Source organism: Pseudopodoces humilis, chromosome 19 (genome assembly GCF_049639895.1).
Source record: "Pseudopodoces humilis isolate 2021_Gansu_Grassland_sample_001 chromosome 19, ASM4963989v1, whole genome shotgun sequence".
Lineage (NCBI taxonomy): Eukaryota > Metazoa > Chordata > Aves > Passeriformes > Paridae > Pseudopodoces > Pseudopodoces humilis.
In genome coordinates this window covers 11,547,659-11,564,541 of record NC_142218.1, presented here as the reverse complement: position 1 = coordinate 11,564,541, position 16,883 = coordinate 11,547,659, and the positions used below count along the sequence as shown (strand labels likewise).

Genomic DNA, 16,883 nt, shown 5'->3' with positions numbered 1-16,883 from the left:
CACAGCATGTGCCGTTGGTTATGTTGTGTTCTAGAAGTCTGAACTCCTGAAAGGTCCCTCTTAATTCCTGCACAAAAGTACAGGAGGAGGTGCCAGTGAATATCATTAAGCTGTAGGTACATTGGTGTGGTTATCTGATTTACAGGTAGTAAATTCGTAGGGCATTTCTGCGTATTATTTGCATGTGTTGGAAATACACTCTTGTACCTGGTGGGAATAAACTTGGTTTATCTTTCTGTGAAACTTCGCACAGAGAAAGAGGTTTTTCAGTCCTAAATGCTAAACATTTGGAAGGAAATGTCCCTCCTGTATGACAGTGAGGGTCCATTCCCCCCTTTCTCCTCCCAGAAGCTGGGAAGTATCTTCTTACCCCATGGCTAAGAAGCAGCTTCTCTTATTTAAATGAAAAAATGTGTCATGTAGTCTGTTTTATGTATCTCATAAATAATATATTTCAGAATGTTGTAGATACTGATGATTCATCAAATTCCTTTAATCAAATCTGTGGTACTAAGCACACATTTTCTGTAGCATAGTGGCATCTGGTCTGCTGAAATTTCTAGGAAGAGAATTTCTAAGAATCAGCACAACACTAGTTTAGACCAGTGGTTTGTGTAGTCCAGTATTATGTGTCAGAAATGGCACTTGGGGAGGATTAGGGGGAAAAAATAAGAGATTCACTGTGATTTCTCTTCAAGTTCTGTCACTGCTGCTTCAAGAACTCCAAGAAGCGAAATTCATAACACATTTTGAAGTTGTCACATTGAGTATGTGTGTGTTTCTTTAAAAAAGCCTGGTACTTGAATAATCTAGAAAATACTCATTTTCCTTTTGAAGTTTCAAGTTTTCCTTTGTTGCAAATAGAATGCAAATCCAGGGAAACAGTTGATTTGCCTGGTTTAATATGTCTGCATTAGCTGGGTGCCACTGAGGTCAGTCAGATTCAGGTAGAACCAAAGTATCTCCAGCTTCTCAGAGCTTTTGCTGTGGTTTTGTTGAACCCAAGGTAGCAGCTGGTTGGATCAATAATTGTGCCCAAGCAATGCTATTTAAGTAATTTGCAGTGTTATACACATTATCTTGAGTGTATAAACTCTTCAGCTGTGTATAAGTTTCTCATTCAAACAATATTATTTGTATTTAAAGGACCATATGTTATGAAAGTAATCGGACAGTTATGATGAGGGGCTGTATATTCTAACTGATGAGCTAAGTATCACCAAGTCATTTCTCACATAACTTTTGGCCTAACATTCTCATTCATTACATACTGTCAGCATGAACTGTGTCTTTTACTTTTTTGTTATCATTTAGAAATGTCAGGTCAGGGCCAGGACATGATAATTGTGCCATTGTCACAGTTTGACTTAAATTACAACAATATAACTTCCTTTTTATCAAGGGAAATGAAAATAAATGTGCTTATTCAGGTATAATTAATTTCCAATTTTAAACTCAGTAGAAGGTCATTCTTCTTACAGGTTGAGTTCAAATATATTTAGGTGTTAGATACATTAAAGTGAAAGTTTCTTCACATTGTGGCTTCCAAACTGCTTAATAAGAGCTGTTTGGAATTTTTCCACTTAATTTATGTTGCATTAGGGAAGGCTCTAGTTTGGATCCAGAATTTGTTTGTCCAAAACATTCATGAATTCTGGTTCTAAATTGTACCTTCCTGGTTAAATAAACTCCCTTGGTACTACAGGTGGGGTTCCCTGGAAGTCCAGAATTGTGGTGGAGTGTGGCCTGAATGTGTTGTTCTATTACTGTGCATTTTAAATGAGTGGGCATAATGGGAAATGCAGTATTTAGGTACAGGAACTGTATATTTTGTTTTCAGATTCATTCCTACAGCTCCTCTGTATCAAAGGAAGATTTTATTTTTCCCCTACTTAATCCAAAGCAAAATTCTTTCAGAAGTAGCAGTACAGAAACTCGTGTTTCCCTTAATAAATTGGCTCCAGCTTTTCTGTAAGTAGAGTCCTAAATGTCTAGAAAAAAATAGGTATTTTGGATGTCTTTTAGTTGACAGTGTCTTCTAAAGTCAGGTCAGCAAGAACGTCAGGTAGATGCTGTTGCCTGAAACAATATTCCCTGACACTGGCTGAAGAATTTTGCTAATGGGTTTAATGTGGTGCTGACGGTGTCTGTGCTTGGAAGGAAGTGAGGGTATTTTTGTTGTTGTTGCCTGGTAATATTTGGTGTTTACTTACAAATACTTTTCTTATATGATCTTCACTTCTGGTAGTGCAAAACTTTTAACAACTGGAAAATAAATTTAAATACCTTGTATCATATGAAGTATAATTATAGAAATCAGTGTTGATACTTTAAATGCAGCTATTGCCTGATACTTGTTGATCTCTGGACCACCAGAGATAATTAGTACAAAAATATCTGAGTTTGGGCTTGTTACCAGTGTGGTGTAGCCTTTGAGACTGACTGTTTTGGTGTCAAGTTGCTTTTGGAGAATTTCTTTCCTCATAAATTTGATTCCTTGCACTGTTGCCTTATGCTTCCTTTTTCCAGTGTTGGCTTTGAAATTCAGTGTGGTTTATCTCTTTTGCATGGCAAGTTGGTTATAAACAATTTCTGTGTTACTTCTGGGCTGTTAAGAGAGTAACTCTGCTTGTCTAAGTGTGTCAGGATTATCTGTGTGTAAATACACTGGAACTTTACTGAGCAGATGAGGAAAGTAGCTAACAGATACAATTTTCATTTAGCTTTGCTGAGTTTAAAGTTTAATTTGGCTGTACTTAGAGACTGCCTTTCTTAAGATCATAATTTATTGAAGTGATTTTTCATTCCTGTTACTTTGGAGAACTAAGACAGAGAAAACTTTTTCAGAACATGAAACTAGCCAAAAACACTGGCAATTGCACAAGTAAGGTGCAATGGAAAACTCCTCCTGTAATTTTACAGCTTCAGGAGACATAAGTGGTGTTTGTAAGAACAGGGGATTTGAAAAGATTAGAAAATAGATTTTAAACTTAGAGGGGAGTCTGTGCTTCCTTGACTTCTTCGTCTAAAACAATAATTACAGAAGTTTCCCATTTTGAACAAACAAGTACTTTGGTTGTTCAGTCAACAGATATAAACTATACCTTTTTCTTTTACGTTGAGGCCAGCCTTAACTTGATCTGAATGACCTTTGCTGTAACCAGGCCAATGTTACTGTACCTCAGAGCTTTAGGGTTGGAACGTGCTAATCTACAGGGGAAAGTTTTGTGTTCCCTTCCAGCGATGTTCCAGGAGGTGTTAGAGCAGCTTTGGTGTCCGCAGAGGGCTCAGTGGCACCACTGACAGGAGGAGACCTTTCGTAAGAAAAAGCAGGTGTTGGTTTAGACCAACAAGCTTTTTACTGCTGAAATCTTTTTTTAGAACGATGCTAAGACTTGTGCAAGATGTCCCCTGCTGGATTCCCTGTGGTGAGTGTTGTTTGGTGCCCACAGCAGCGTTGCTTTGTCGTAGCTGGTCTCAGCACTCCGGCTATGGGGGGAATTCAGCTCCTGTCCCGTGCCACCTTGAGGTTTGGCACGGTCTTGTCTCAGTAAAAATTTAGTAGTAAAATCAGTGGTATGTGAGATGCAAAATAAATAGCAGTGCAGTCAGGTTGCTTGAGACAGTATGCAGGAGTTTTGATTTTCTGATCCAAGTGCTCTTTCAGTGGAACTAACTCACACCGAATTTTGCTTGTTGTAATTCTCATTGTTTGGTGTCACAGTATACTTGTTTCTTACTGCATAGATATTAATAAGCAGTTGTGTGACTGTGGCATTAACAAACCTTTATAAATATGAGGCTGAGTATTGATCTGTGAAGCTCCATGTGATCTGTAATCAGGGGTAACAGAGGTGAAGGGTTTATTTCTGGTGGATGTTGGTAGGTTTGCTCTGTTGAGGATTACCTGCTCACTGATACTTGTGCCGGAGGTAAGGGAAGATCAATTAACAGCAGGTGGGACTCTGGAAAAAATATTTTAAAACCACCCTGAGAGGAAAGTCCTTTGAATTCCAGTTTGGAATGGAATTGACATGTGTCTGTGTTTGAATGTAGAGTGACAGCCCTGATTAACCAGTGGATTGCTGGAAGCTGTGAGGACACACTGAAGCTCTCAAGATAAAGCAAATTCCTTGTTTCAAAGGTGGAACAATGTGGCAAAAGCATTGGAATATTAATGTGAAGTAAAGACAACCGTATCTGAGTGTTGTGTGGATGCTGAGGATTTCACTCAGAGGCAAGCACAGCCCTGTATTTTTTTTGCAAGCAGGGTCTGTGATGGTTTTTTGTTTTGGTTTGTTTTTGCCTGAAATGCAGCTTTGACCTCCTAAAGGTTTTTTTGGAGAAAAGCTTACCTCTGTCATAGTTACTCTGAACTGCCTTTTGCAGACACAGCCACTTTGCTTCCTTTCCCTGCTCAACAAGGATTCCAAGCTTGTGGCTCACACACTACTGCTGTGATAGATGTGCACAAGTGAAGTAGAAATACTAGAAGTCAAGGATAAACTTAATTGTTATACAGAAATAACTGTAAAACACTCCGTTGTGATAACTTACAAAGCTTTTCAAGTTAGAAATTGTCTAAATTATTATTAAATCTGGCAACAGTAGTAGCCCTGAAAAATTTGTTTCTAGATGCACTGTTTTAATAAACTGACAGTTCTAGTAAGAAGTGGAAACTCTGCAGTAGCATAGTTTCAAAACTTCTTTCTTTCTTTTGAATTTTGTTTAATGGAATTTTTAAGTTCCCTGGTAGTGTACTTCATGTGCTATAAAATTCATCTCATAAGCAGTGGGATATAATTCCCTTGCTGCCGATATCTCAGAATGCATAGTCCACACAGAAGATATTTTTGTGTTCTTTCTGCTGCTTGTTTACCAAGTAAAATCTCAAACAAACAAACAAAAAACTGAGAAGAAATTAATGTGTAGGTGATTTCTCAAATTGCTCCATTCTTCCTTTCTTAGCAAGTTATTTTATGAGGCCTGGTCACATATTGTGGAACCACATTAAGATAAAACAAGATCAAGAATTGTTTAGTGAGTGGTTTAGAGATTGGGTAAGTCACCACTGATTTAGAGGGGCTGTCCTAGCTAGAAATTTGCAGAGCAGGTGTGGGGTTTTGTTTCTTTTTCACATCCTTAATACTGGCCGTATAAGATACTTTAAAGAAATCATAATTTTACTTAAAGACATGTATTTGCAACATCTTACAGATATACAGAAGAGGCATGTGCACAGCTTTGAATAGTGAAAATAAATGTTAGCCAGGAGTTACTGCACTGTTAAGCCTGTTGCAGTTGGACATGTATGAGACAGGTAAGAAAGGCTGCAGTACTGATGTTTGCAAACTGCAACCAAAGCATCTTATTTAAGAGTGCTACTAGTAGCTAAATTTTCAGTGTACTTAACTAATCTCCCTATTTCAAAGCAAAGTGTGGTGGGCAGAGGTAGAGAGGCAAAATAAAATTTGTGGACATCTTGTACATGAGAACCCTCATCATATTTTATCTTCAAAGGCTGTGGAAGAACCTATATCTCTGAGTTTACATAAGCATAGCTGAGTTCAACTTACGGTAAATTTTGCTTTCAAAGCATTTATAACTTAATTGTTTAGTGGGAGAATGCTGTGTTTTCTCCATGTAACATAGGCCATGTAGCATTCTTAAAGGTTCTGGGCATTCTGGCCCCAATCCATCACAGTACTTAAACCATGAGTAGCCCTATTAAAGTTGATAGAATTACTCATGTGCTTAAAATTAAACATGTGCTTAAGTGCTTTGATGGATTAGAGCCAAAGTTGTCAGCACCTTGCTTTGTTGTGTGCTGTGTTACACCTGCCTCTCCATGCCCTGGCCTGGGTCTTCAAGGGACACATTTTCAGATTTGCTCATTCCAATATTTAGCTGCTCTGTGTCCTAAAATTGCAGTTTATGTGCACAGCCATAGTAACTTCATACACAGTCTGGAAGTATAAATACACAACTACAACTCTTGAAATGTCAGGCCTTGACAAATTTCACAGGGATTTTTTTGTGGCTGTTTCAGAGGAAACTTTATGCTAAGTCTTTACATGGAAACATGATATCTATAATGTTTTTTAGAAAACTATATTTCTACTGAAATTTGTATTTTAATAAAGTGTGTAATGGAAATCACCATTTAGGTGCAACAGCACATTCTTAAGAACGACTGTGAGCTTGAACTTCCAAAAAACAGAGATTGGTAGGGGCTGTTCTAGTTTCTGCTGATAATGCTGAGTCTGTAATTCTTGAATGCTTATGAGCAAAGTTGCATATACCTGACAGCTCATTATCTTTGAAGATAACTGTGGAAATCTTCCTTAATTCAGACTTTGTCCGTGGTAAAAATTCTGGATTTAACAGCTGTGAAGGAAAGACTTGATTGAGTGAAAGCAGTTCAACACTGCCGTAAGAAAGTGTGGTGAACAAAGTGTTTAATGTTAATATCTCTCTGAAATATTAACTTTCAGTGACACCTGCATAGTTTAGTTCTTTGTTCTTGTCCAAACAGTTCCCCCTGGTTTTTTGGGTCTGCATCCCCTGCCTTAACTGCTTTCCTGTTCAGATTGTCATTCTGAAATTAAGAGCTACCAATACTAAATCCTACAGCGTTTAGAAAATGTTAAGTGTTTGGGTCATTGAGAGTTTATTGGAATTTTTTAGAAGTACCGGGGAAAAATGGTGAAATATGTTAGGTAATTGCTTTTTATTTGAGTGAGGCAAAAAACCTTCCCTTTTGTCACTGCTAGAGGCAACCACCTCCCAGATCACCTGTCTACAATATCACATGCCAGAAGTGTTTCAGATGATAACAGAGATCACAGCCACTAATAAAACAAAAAAAAAAAAAGTCAAGGGATTTTCAAGATCAGCCGTTTTCCACCTGTCTCATCAGTGTCTTCCCTACTGCATTGCATCCTGCTTTAGCTGGTCTGTGTTTACACTTGCTTGGCATCCACTATTCCAGCCATTTTTATTTTAGGCCTTCTTTCTATTTAATATTAGCACTTAGCCAGCTGTGTACTTTTTCAGCTTTAAGTAACTCTGAGGTCATCAGCCATTATAGGAGCTATTCCTCTCATCCTTGTGCACAAACCCCTGGGATGTGATTGCCTTCTCTTCAAAAGCTTCATATCCAGTCCTGGCTGAAGAAGTTGCTCGAATGCAGGCATTCACAAGCCAGTTTTAGAGCAAATGACACACATAGGACACTCATCAAATTGATGTTTTAAAGGTTGGACAGAAGTGCTTTGAAAGTGAGAACTAAGGTGAGAACAGGAACCCCCCCCACAGCGCTGCTGTTACCTGCCTGTGTGTGAAAGCAAAGGATGAGGTGATGAAGAGCGCAGCAAATGGCCCAGATTTAACAGCAGGTGCTGCTGATCCACCTGTGTGCAGTGCCTGGGCACTGTATCCTCCCACAGTGGTATTTTTTCTGAGCTTGAAGAAATTGAGGAGAAGCCATGAGGTTGGTTCTGCTCTGAGGGGTGGTTGTACAAAGAGCCTGGAACGGCAGAGGGGACATCCCGAGAGGTGTCGCGTACTGTGTTTCAGTGCTGCTGCACAGTTCGGCAGAAGTGTTTAAAAAAATGTGATGGGCAATGGACATTTCCTCTATTCTATGTAAATAATGGCTACATTCAAAATACTTAAATAAATAATTAAAAAGGTCTCTGCTTCCTGACAGCAGTTTGATTGTCTTAAAGTAGTGAATTGTACAAGGCAGGATGATTCAGCAATTTGACTTGAGTCCTCCTGTTCCTGCCGGTTCTGAGGCATCCTTCCACACCAGAAAGGATTCACAGTGTCCTCTACAGCCTTGTTAATTATTATATCAAGTGTCCAGAGAGAATGCTAAACTTCTGAGGACACCTTTTATTTCAATATGCTTTAATTACCTGTACTAAGAGCAAGAAAATGACACCAGAGTGTTCCCCTCTGAATGCCTGGCCAGCTACAGGCAGGGTTTGCAATTTACAGAGGTGTTTAATTGCACAGCAGGAACTAAAGGGCCTTTGTCAAGCTCGTACATCACAGAGCTCTTTGTGAACAATTCTATTTTCATCCCTCACCTAAACTATTGCTAGTTAATTAGTTGAGGTAAATGGAGCAGGATAAGCAGAATTATGCTTCTTAATATTGTGTCTGTGATGGTCTCTTTGTGCCACTAACAGGTGTAAAGGGGCTGTAAACCAGTTAAACTGGTTTTATGTAGGAATTTGCAAAGCTGAAGGGGAGCCTCAAGGTGGCTTAGAGCCAGAATAGCATCTCTGTGCCACATCCACCTGGGCAGGTGGTATGACCAGGCTGCCACGTGCCTGCTGCCAGAGTCCTGGAACTTCATCAGGAGCAAAGTCTGCCCACAACCAGTCTTTGCATCAGAATATCCATAGAGGCAGAATAAAGTTACCCTTTAACCTTTGCACTTTGGGTATCACAGGGAGCAGAGATAAAATAAACCTAAAAATGTTATGTTTATATTCAGGGATGCCTTTTTTAGAGTTTGATATAATTTCATTGTGGTACCATTCCCAGAGAGAAGAAACAAGTCACATCTGAGCCCCTGACACTGCAATGTAAATAATGATCAAAAACAACAAGATTTCTGCTTTCACAGAGATGTGGTGTGGTTTTTTTTTTAATCAACTTTAGTAATTTGTGTTTCTTGACTTTTAGCTTGGAGAATGGTTCTGTCATTCCATTAATAGAAGGTATCTCTTTGTGCTTGTATTTCTTGTCATATGTTCATGTGTTTATGGCTACATAGTAAGGTGTGCATGTTATTCATGGAGAAAAATATTGCAGTGTACTAAAACAAGAAGTGGTAAAGCAACTTAGAGTGCTTTTCACAGCCTTTAAAAGGGAACTTGTGGAAGCCCTTTTTGTATTGTCTACTCCATACATTGCATCGCATATTGTGTGAGAAAGTGATTATGCTTCAGGGGATAATTGAAGTAAGTTCTCCCAAATAATTTAGGTCACAGATCTGTCCAACATAATCAGTTTCTAACTGTGTCTTTAATTCAAAGTATATCACGACAATATTATTCAGCCTGTTGGGTTTTTCTTTTTTTCCGAAAGATGTTACTTATTTACAGAGAAAGCAAATAGTTTAACCTCATAGCTGTTCTTTTTCTAATATTATTTCCTCTCACAGATCTTTGGTAGCTGAATGGTACAATGTATTGATACCTGAAATTTGGAGAAGTAAAACAAAGAATTTTCAAAGTGTAGTTGGTGTTGGGGTGGAGGAAAGGTGGTATAGGAGGAAGAGCATAGTGGTAGGGAGGGGAAACGGCTCTGCAGGAAAGGTCTCGTGCTTCCAGGAGATGCTCAACCCCTGTGTGGTCAGAGTTACCAGCAAACACTGACTGTAAAGTGCTTTTTAGGGTGCATCGTGTCAGCTTCCTGTGCCTTGGGTACCGTTTCAGTTTACCAGGTGCTGACCAAGAACTAAGTATTAACATGATTAGAAAACCTCTTTCAGCTCCACTGCGGGTGAGGACCCAAGTAAATCCTATTTCCTGCTTTAAGCTGTGCAGTTACTGCCCTATGGCACTACAAGGGTTTGTCCTTGCTGGTCTTGAACAGTATGAAACAGAAAATCTCTTTGATGTTGACAGAACTACTGAGGTATCTCAGCAGTGTGATATAGGTGGTGGTGAGTTTGCAGAAGATAGGTGGTGGGTTTGTCCATTGCATTTTAGTCATTTTGTCTGTAAAATTGATACTTTGTCATAGGTCTAAGATGAATTATTTCAGCTTCACTCCAAATTAGGCAACTATTTTCCCCCATTTTCAAGTGCCTCTGACTTGGCCTCTGCCTTCTTTGCTGCTCTGGCTGTTATATTCTGAGGTAATTGCCGTGTTCTGTTAGAAATAGCCCAGGCTAAAACAAATTTATCTTTTAGTTGAATTGTAAAATACTGCAGGATTTTTGTAATGTGGATTGGTAGCAAAACCTTAATTGAATTTCCTTGCTCGTAGTCTTGTGTCTGAAGATCTTGACTGCACAGCTCTGTTTCTCTGAGGTAGATTGGCAGGTAGTGCTTTTAGTTTCCATAAGGTTCAGTAAATAAATTTTAATGCAGATTTTATGGAATATTTATTAAATCCATCAGCGTGTTTCACTGCATCAAAGACACTTTATTTAGATGAATAGGCATGTTTAAATCCCACGTGCCTGTGAAGTGCATGACTGCCTGTCAAAGAACTGAGTTGAGTTTTAAAACAAAATTGATCTATTAAGTTTTCATTGGCTGTCAGTGTGTAATTGATGGGCTTTTGAAGGTGAGCAGAAGGAGACAGCCCATGGCTGCTTCCCTGGGCACTCACATTTGTTGGCAATACCTGAAAAAGTAGGGCTGTGCACCTGTGTGAAATACAACCATGTCATTTTCTACCATAAAAAATAAGAGGCAAATGAATTGCTTTGTTAAGATTTTGGTTCTGGCTCTTCCACTTGCAAATGGACTCATTAAGTGCAGCGCTTTGCCTGTGGAAGGGAAGCCTTGCCCTGCTGCAGTTGTTGTGTCAGCAGGTTCAACAGTCAGCCAAGTTTGACTGCTTCAGAAATAAAGGTAATTTATACATTACACCAATCCCTGAAGGTGATAGAGGCTGGGCTGTTTACAGCCTTGTAAAGGAGACAAAGGCTCTGTATTAACACTCCGTGACTACATTTTAATGTGCCCTATTAAAATAGTTTATATATTCTCAGAGCTGTAGAACTCTCTTAGTGTGTCTGCACTAACCAAAAAATTCAAAATTCTTTGATGTTAGGAATTAGATTAATGGTATTAAAGTGTCCTGTCCTCCCTGTCCATCCAGCTGTGTCCCCCCCCCCCCCCCCCGATTCTTTAACATGTTTTGTTGTGAGAATTAATTTCAGCACCCTCTTTTAAAATTATTTTTCTATCTGGGAGATGCAGAAGGTTTCAGTGTGAACTGAATCTTCATCCTGTGGGATGTTCATTTAAGATTTTAAGAATTTTTTCCAAGTAATTGTCATTTGTATTATCTGTAAAGTAAACCGGAGGTGAACATTAAAATTAAATTAGTTTGCTGTCTGATAAACTGTTTGTTAATGTGTTCTTTGCATAAGATTTGATAATGTCTGAGTAAAAATGTTGCCTTTTTAATAGTAAAACTCAACCACAGGTGGAGAAGTTCTTTACTAAATACTGATTAGGTTGGTTTTCAAGGAATATTTTATTTTTCTGACCTTTGATGTCATTCTAATTTAATGTTACTTGAATTAAAATGTCATCTTTTTTTATAGTACCTAAAATAGACTTTATTAGTTTTCCTGAAAGCTATGTGCAGCTTTTCTTTGGCCCATTTAAATATTGAAAACAGCAGGATTTGAGATTTTTCTTCTAATCCTCAACTAATAGAGTTTAATGCTTTGTTTGGCCTACCTTGCACAGCCTAAGCAAAAGTTTTAAACAAGATTAAAAATATGACCTTATTAACCCATGACATCTAAAGATACAGAACAGGCCTGCAGAGACATCAGTCATTCCTTAGCCAGGAGAGCATTGGTGCCATTCCCAAACTACTCAGGATGTTCCAGAGGAAAACATTTTGTCAGCCCAGCTTTTTTTCTTTTGTGGTTTTGTGCCAGCACCTGGGAATAAGAAATAGAAAAGGAAAGAATCTAAGTTGAATATTCAGTCTTTGTGGTTATGGAAAATAAAAGTTAGAGTAGTTCTGGAAATTTGAGGTGCAACTTGGCAGAGTTCCTTTACAAAAAGGACAATTTTGCAGAGCAGTGGGATGTTGCTTTTGTGTGCTTCACCTCATTAGTCCCTGAGGAAAATGAAGGTCACCTTTTTGGGTTTTTTTGGGGTTTTTTTTGTGAGAAGTTAGAGTTGTTTGTAAGCTGCTGTTGGATGGGTGACTGATGAACATGCTGAGTTCCAGAAGAATAAAGTGTCTCATTGTCATGGAAAGTTTATGTCTAGTAAACATTACAAAACACAAAATGCTGTGATACATTCACTGCTGTGTAATAGGATTCCTTGTTTACTGGGCAGGCTATAGGGCCATGGCAACAACACCAGAAATAGGAACTATGAGTATCCTTGTTGTAAAGATGATGATGGTTATCAAGCACTTTGTTAATTGCTGCAGGTTAACATTTCTCCATACTCATTATCACTTAGTAGTGAGAGGATCAGCCAAGAGGTGTAAATGTGGAAGTTTGACTGAAATCTTTAATTAAAAATAAAGAGGTTTGTGGTATGGCATGGAAGAGTCAGGTCAATGTGCACCTCATTGATGCTTTGAGACAATTAATAGCAAGTGTTCCAGGGAAGAGAGAATAACGAGTTTGCTTATAAACAATGCAAACTCCCTAAACTTCTCTTTTTCTAGTGATATTCCAAACAAAAGCAAAACAAGTGCTGATTCCTTAAAAATACTGGTATCTTGCTTGGCTTTAGGTATATCAGTTACCCTTTTGATCTAAACAGGGCAGAATCTGGGTACATGTTCATTAGGTTCAAGATGTGGCTGAAATTTGGAGGCAGAATAAAAGCCAGATAAATTGCTTACACTGTCATTGATAAATGCTTCCTGCTTTCATACCATTATTTACATATTTTTAATAATTAAACATGATTTCTAAAAACTGAAAGCGGATGGTGGTTTGGCAGCCATATGTGCAGTACTGAAAAATACAGTATCTGTGCATCCTGACTCTTGGTTGTGGAATGGAGAGTTTAAGACCTGGGGCAATAGAAGGCATTGCGGTTAGGAAGGAAGAGGGTGAAAAGCCCTCAGTTTTTTCTCTCTTATCCTGTCTAATTTATTTTCCTTAATTTGGTGCTTTTGGCCTTTCCTGGCTCACTGCCTTGTTCTCATCAGGGGTGCCAAATCTCTGAAGCAAAAAAACTGATAATCTTCAGGAATAAGGTAGTCTGTAGGTGGGTAAAGAAATCTAGAAAACAGAATTTTCATCTGATTATTGATCATTCAATTCTCTCTCCGCATCTCAGCTTCACTGACCTTCCTGTCCCTGCCCCAAACTTCTGAGGACATGTGGTCAGTGAGGAGCTGATGTTTCAGGATAATCACATTTGTGTTTGTTGGAGATGTGCTGCTGATTCAGACCCGTTCCCTACACAGCAGAGTCATCCTGAGCACGATGGTTTGGTGCTGTTTGCTTCCCCTCTGGAAGAGCAGCACTTGCATTGCAGTCGTGCAGCCACAGGGAACATCCAGCCACATCCTCCACACCTCTGGCTAAAAGGCAGAATAACGTAGGGTTGGCATGGTGGTGTTTTCCTTGACACTGTCTTTTTCAAAAGTTGCATTATTTTTTTCATTTGATAGGCAAAATTCCCACCACTCCTGGATGTCTGTGTCTGCCTTGTTATTGAAGTAGTACCTTTTTTTTTTTCCCCTGCTGTTCTTCTGCATTCTTGATTGGTGACTATGCTTTCAGTTTCATTTTGGTTTTTGACTGTGAGTAATTATAGAATGGAAAAAGTGATAAAAAGCATTTGCAATATGCTTACTGAATTAACTCCTTAAAATGAGGTTTTCAAGCTGGGGTCTGTAAGCTGAAAGTGTGAGTTACTGTCTTTAAAAGGGTAAAAAAGGGAGATGCTGTGGTACTTCATAGTCTCTAGGACAATGTGCTGGAAACTGTTAGTTTTCAAAATGAAAAAAAAAAATATAAATGTTGATATAAATATTCCATGATCAGAGTCCTGTAAAAGCAGTTCAATGAAGATTAAAAGGTTACTTTTAAGTCACACAGTTTAGCTGGCTTTTTTTAGTAATTACATGGCCAACTTGGTTTACCTCAAAGCAGTGATTTTATGCTGTGTACAGCAAGAAATTAATAATGTGAAAAAATTTATCATAGTGCTTTGCAATTAAGTTACAGTTTACAGGCTCAATGCTAGTAGTACTTTTAGGGTGCTAATTCTTGGTTATACCAAACGTTTGATCATTTGATTGCACTGTTTAGCATTGAAATTAACTTGTCAGGTTTGACTCATAATGCAGGAGAACGGAGCAGAGGCACTGGTTTTCACTGTCCTGCTCCAGCCTGTTGGGCTCATAAATGTGACTGCAGTTAATCCCAAATGATAGTGCTCATTCCAGGTGGTTTTCTAGCCTACTCCTCTGCTTCTAGTCAAGGATAATTTTATATACTTGGATTAACCCTTTACTGTTTCTGTTTCACATCCAGACTGTTTGAATGTCTTGTGTCAGGTTGAGTGCTCTGCTCTGGCTTGTTCTGCTAAGGCATTATTTTTGTGCTTTAATTTTTTTGTGCCTTGAGGTTCTTTGGTGTCCTTTCATTTGTTTCTACTTTTAGTAACTCGCCCTTTTTTCCTTTCTGTTTGTTTCCAGTGTTTGTTTCCTAAAGAACTTTCACGTATGTCCAGTATTTTGCATTCAAATGAATCAAAATCTGTTTGATTCTGCAGAACGTATTAGTCCCAGTCTAAGGCTGTAGTAAGTTTTTCTTAAAGCAAAATTAGACACTGATTTTTTGATGCAAATAGATGTTACTGCTTAAAATAGATGCAAATAGATGTTACTGCTTAAGTAGAAAAGTTTCAAGATATTTCAATGAGTCTATTTACAAAAGTCTTCAGTGACTGAAAGCACTTTAGACAATACTGCTTTGATAGAATATTTTTCAAGTTCATGTTCTGTTTTAAAAAGGTGTTCTGCTTTTGTGGCTTATAAATTTAATGATATATCTTTTTGATTACAGGGAGAAGAAAATGAAAATTCAGGATATTAAGAACAATATTAAAGAAGCTATAGAGGTAAACTTATGTGCTACTGTTTTTTAACTATTCCAGGTGGCTATTTAGACATTCTCTGCAATATTTTACTTGTGTTTCTTTGCAGACAATAGTGACAGCAATGGGCAATTTGGCACCTCCAGTGGAACTAGCCAATCCAGAGAACCAGTTTCGAATCGACTACATCTTAAATTTAGCAAACCAGATAGACTTCGATTTCCCTCCGGTGAGTAATTCACAGTGGCTGCAGCCATGGCTTTTTGCAAATGATTATATTTCACTGCCCTGTAGTAAATATTTCCCCAGAACAGTGAGCTGCTCTCTGGGAATTACTGCAGTAGGTGCCTTTGGTGAGTGCTAATCGAATTTACGGCAGCACAGCCAGAATATTCCAGCTGATCCTTCAGGAACATGGAGACCCTTGTCTGCTTTTTGTGCTCTGGTGAAATAATTAGCCACAGAGTCAAGGTGGACAGTGCTGGGCTAAAGTTTGGATATTATTGGGAATTGTCCTGCCCAAAAGGAGTGGAGGTACACACAGCACTGTCTTGGTGATTAGCTGGCGTTTAATGAGGCTGCTTTCTCTCATCTGGAAGAGCAGTGGAGTTTCCTTGCTGGTCCAGACTCTGTGTCAGGCAGGCTCTCTGCAGAGGCTCTGCACACATCCTTATCCCAGCCCTCCCAGTCCTGGTTAATCATTTGAGGTGCCAGCAGTCCCAGAGTAAATGCAGAAAGGATCATTATTTAGTTGATGATACAACTTTGTGCCCACTCACAGTGATTAATTTCTCCTGTATTTCAACCAGACTTGTAACAGAAGCCCATGAAAATACAGTTTGCAAACACTGAACACTTAAACACTGAGAAGATATTTTTGCTAATTGCCATGAAGCACCTTTTACTTGCAGTAATGCAGGGGTATTTCAAAACTTTTATTTCTCTCTGTGCACTGCTCCAGGGGGCTGAAGGGAGGAATTACCATGATGTATCAAAAATCATGATCCATTTACACCAGAATTTTGTGTCCAGCAGTCCCAAATGCTTGAAATTAAAGTGCAAGTGCAAATAGTAGTAAGATGTGGGATAGTTTACACCACAGCAATTCTTAATTCAGTTTGTAATTCTTGATACATAAACATGATTGAACAAGCTGGTCTCTGAGACCAACAACAGTTACCTTTTCCAAATGTTGCTGCTCCTGGGAATTTCTCTGCTTTGGTCAGTCTTTATCAAAAGAAAAATAACCAAACAAGCAAACAAACCCACATGCTTTGTGTACAAGGCAGAAGTCAGGTGACATTAGCAGTAAGTTGGAATATACTGCAGTGTTATCTTCAAATATTTTTCAGTGTTGAACAGGCACAGACAGGTTGCTGGAGGGGGCATGTATGATTCTCTCTAGCCCATAAAACGTAGTCATTGTCATTTTGTCTTAAAGCATCTTAAATTTGTGATTTTGAGATTTTTAACTTCACACCTCTTTAGATATTTGTCAGCATTACTTACAGAAGTACCTGATCCCTTCAGCAGGAGAGATCATCCTGCTGAGAGCACAGAAAAATTCCTGCTTTGAAGATAGTTTTAGGAGAATATTTGAGAGAGAAGACGGTTCCTTGCTCCACCCTCTGTGCTTCTGCACTGGCTGTGTGCCCACAGCTCTCCCACTGCCATTGTTTTGTGCTGGTTCAGGTTGTGATCTGTAACAATGCTGCAACAAATTCCTGTGACCTACCTCACACTGAAATACTTGATTTTCCTTGTATCTTCTATCTCAGAGAAATTTTTTTCTTCCATTCAACTGGAGTGCAGTGATTTCTTTTAATTTTTCCCTTTTTTTCACTGAAAGCAAGGAGCAGTTGTTTGACTTAGAAGGTCTATGAATAATTCCAAGTTCAGTGAAGAGTCTTTGAGGTGTTGAATGACACACAATTATTCAGGAATAACAGTGCTCCAATAAAACTAGTTTTTCTTCTCTGGGCAAAGGTATTGTCTTAAATTTTTAAGCCCTGAGTCTACAGAGGTTTAGGTGTGTGCATAACTGACTGGTGGCTTACTTCATTGGCATGATTAACTATTTCATATGTA

General features: G+C 38.6%; 1 protein-coding gene across 2 annotated transcripts in view; it reads left to right on the top strand.

Annotated features, from left to right (window-relative positions):
* GNAS (GNAS complex locus) overlaps positions 1-16,883 on the top strand; it is a 133,140-nt gene that overhangs the window by 68,623 nt on the left and 47,634 nt on the right. For both annotated transcript variants that reach the window (XM_014254151.2, XM_005524837.3), the window contains exons 3-4: positions 14,765-14,819; positions 14,905-15,024. In XM_014254151.2, coding sequence (XP_014109626.2) covers positions 14,765-14,819; positions 14,905-15,024 — 175 coding nt within the window. The remainder of the gene's footprint in view (positions 1-14,764; positions 14,820-14,904; positions 15,025-16,883) is intronic.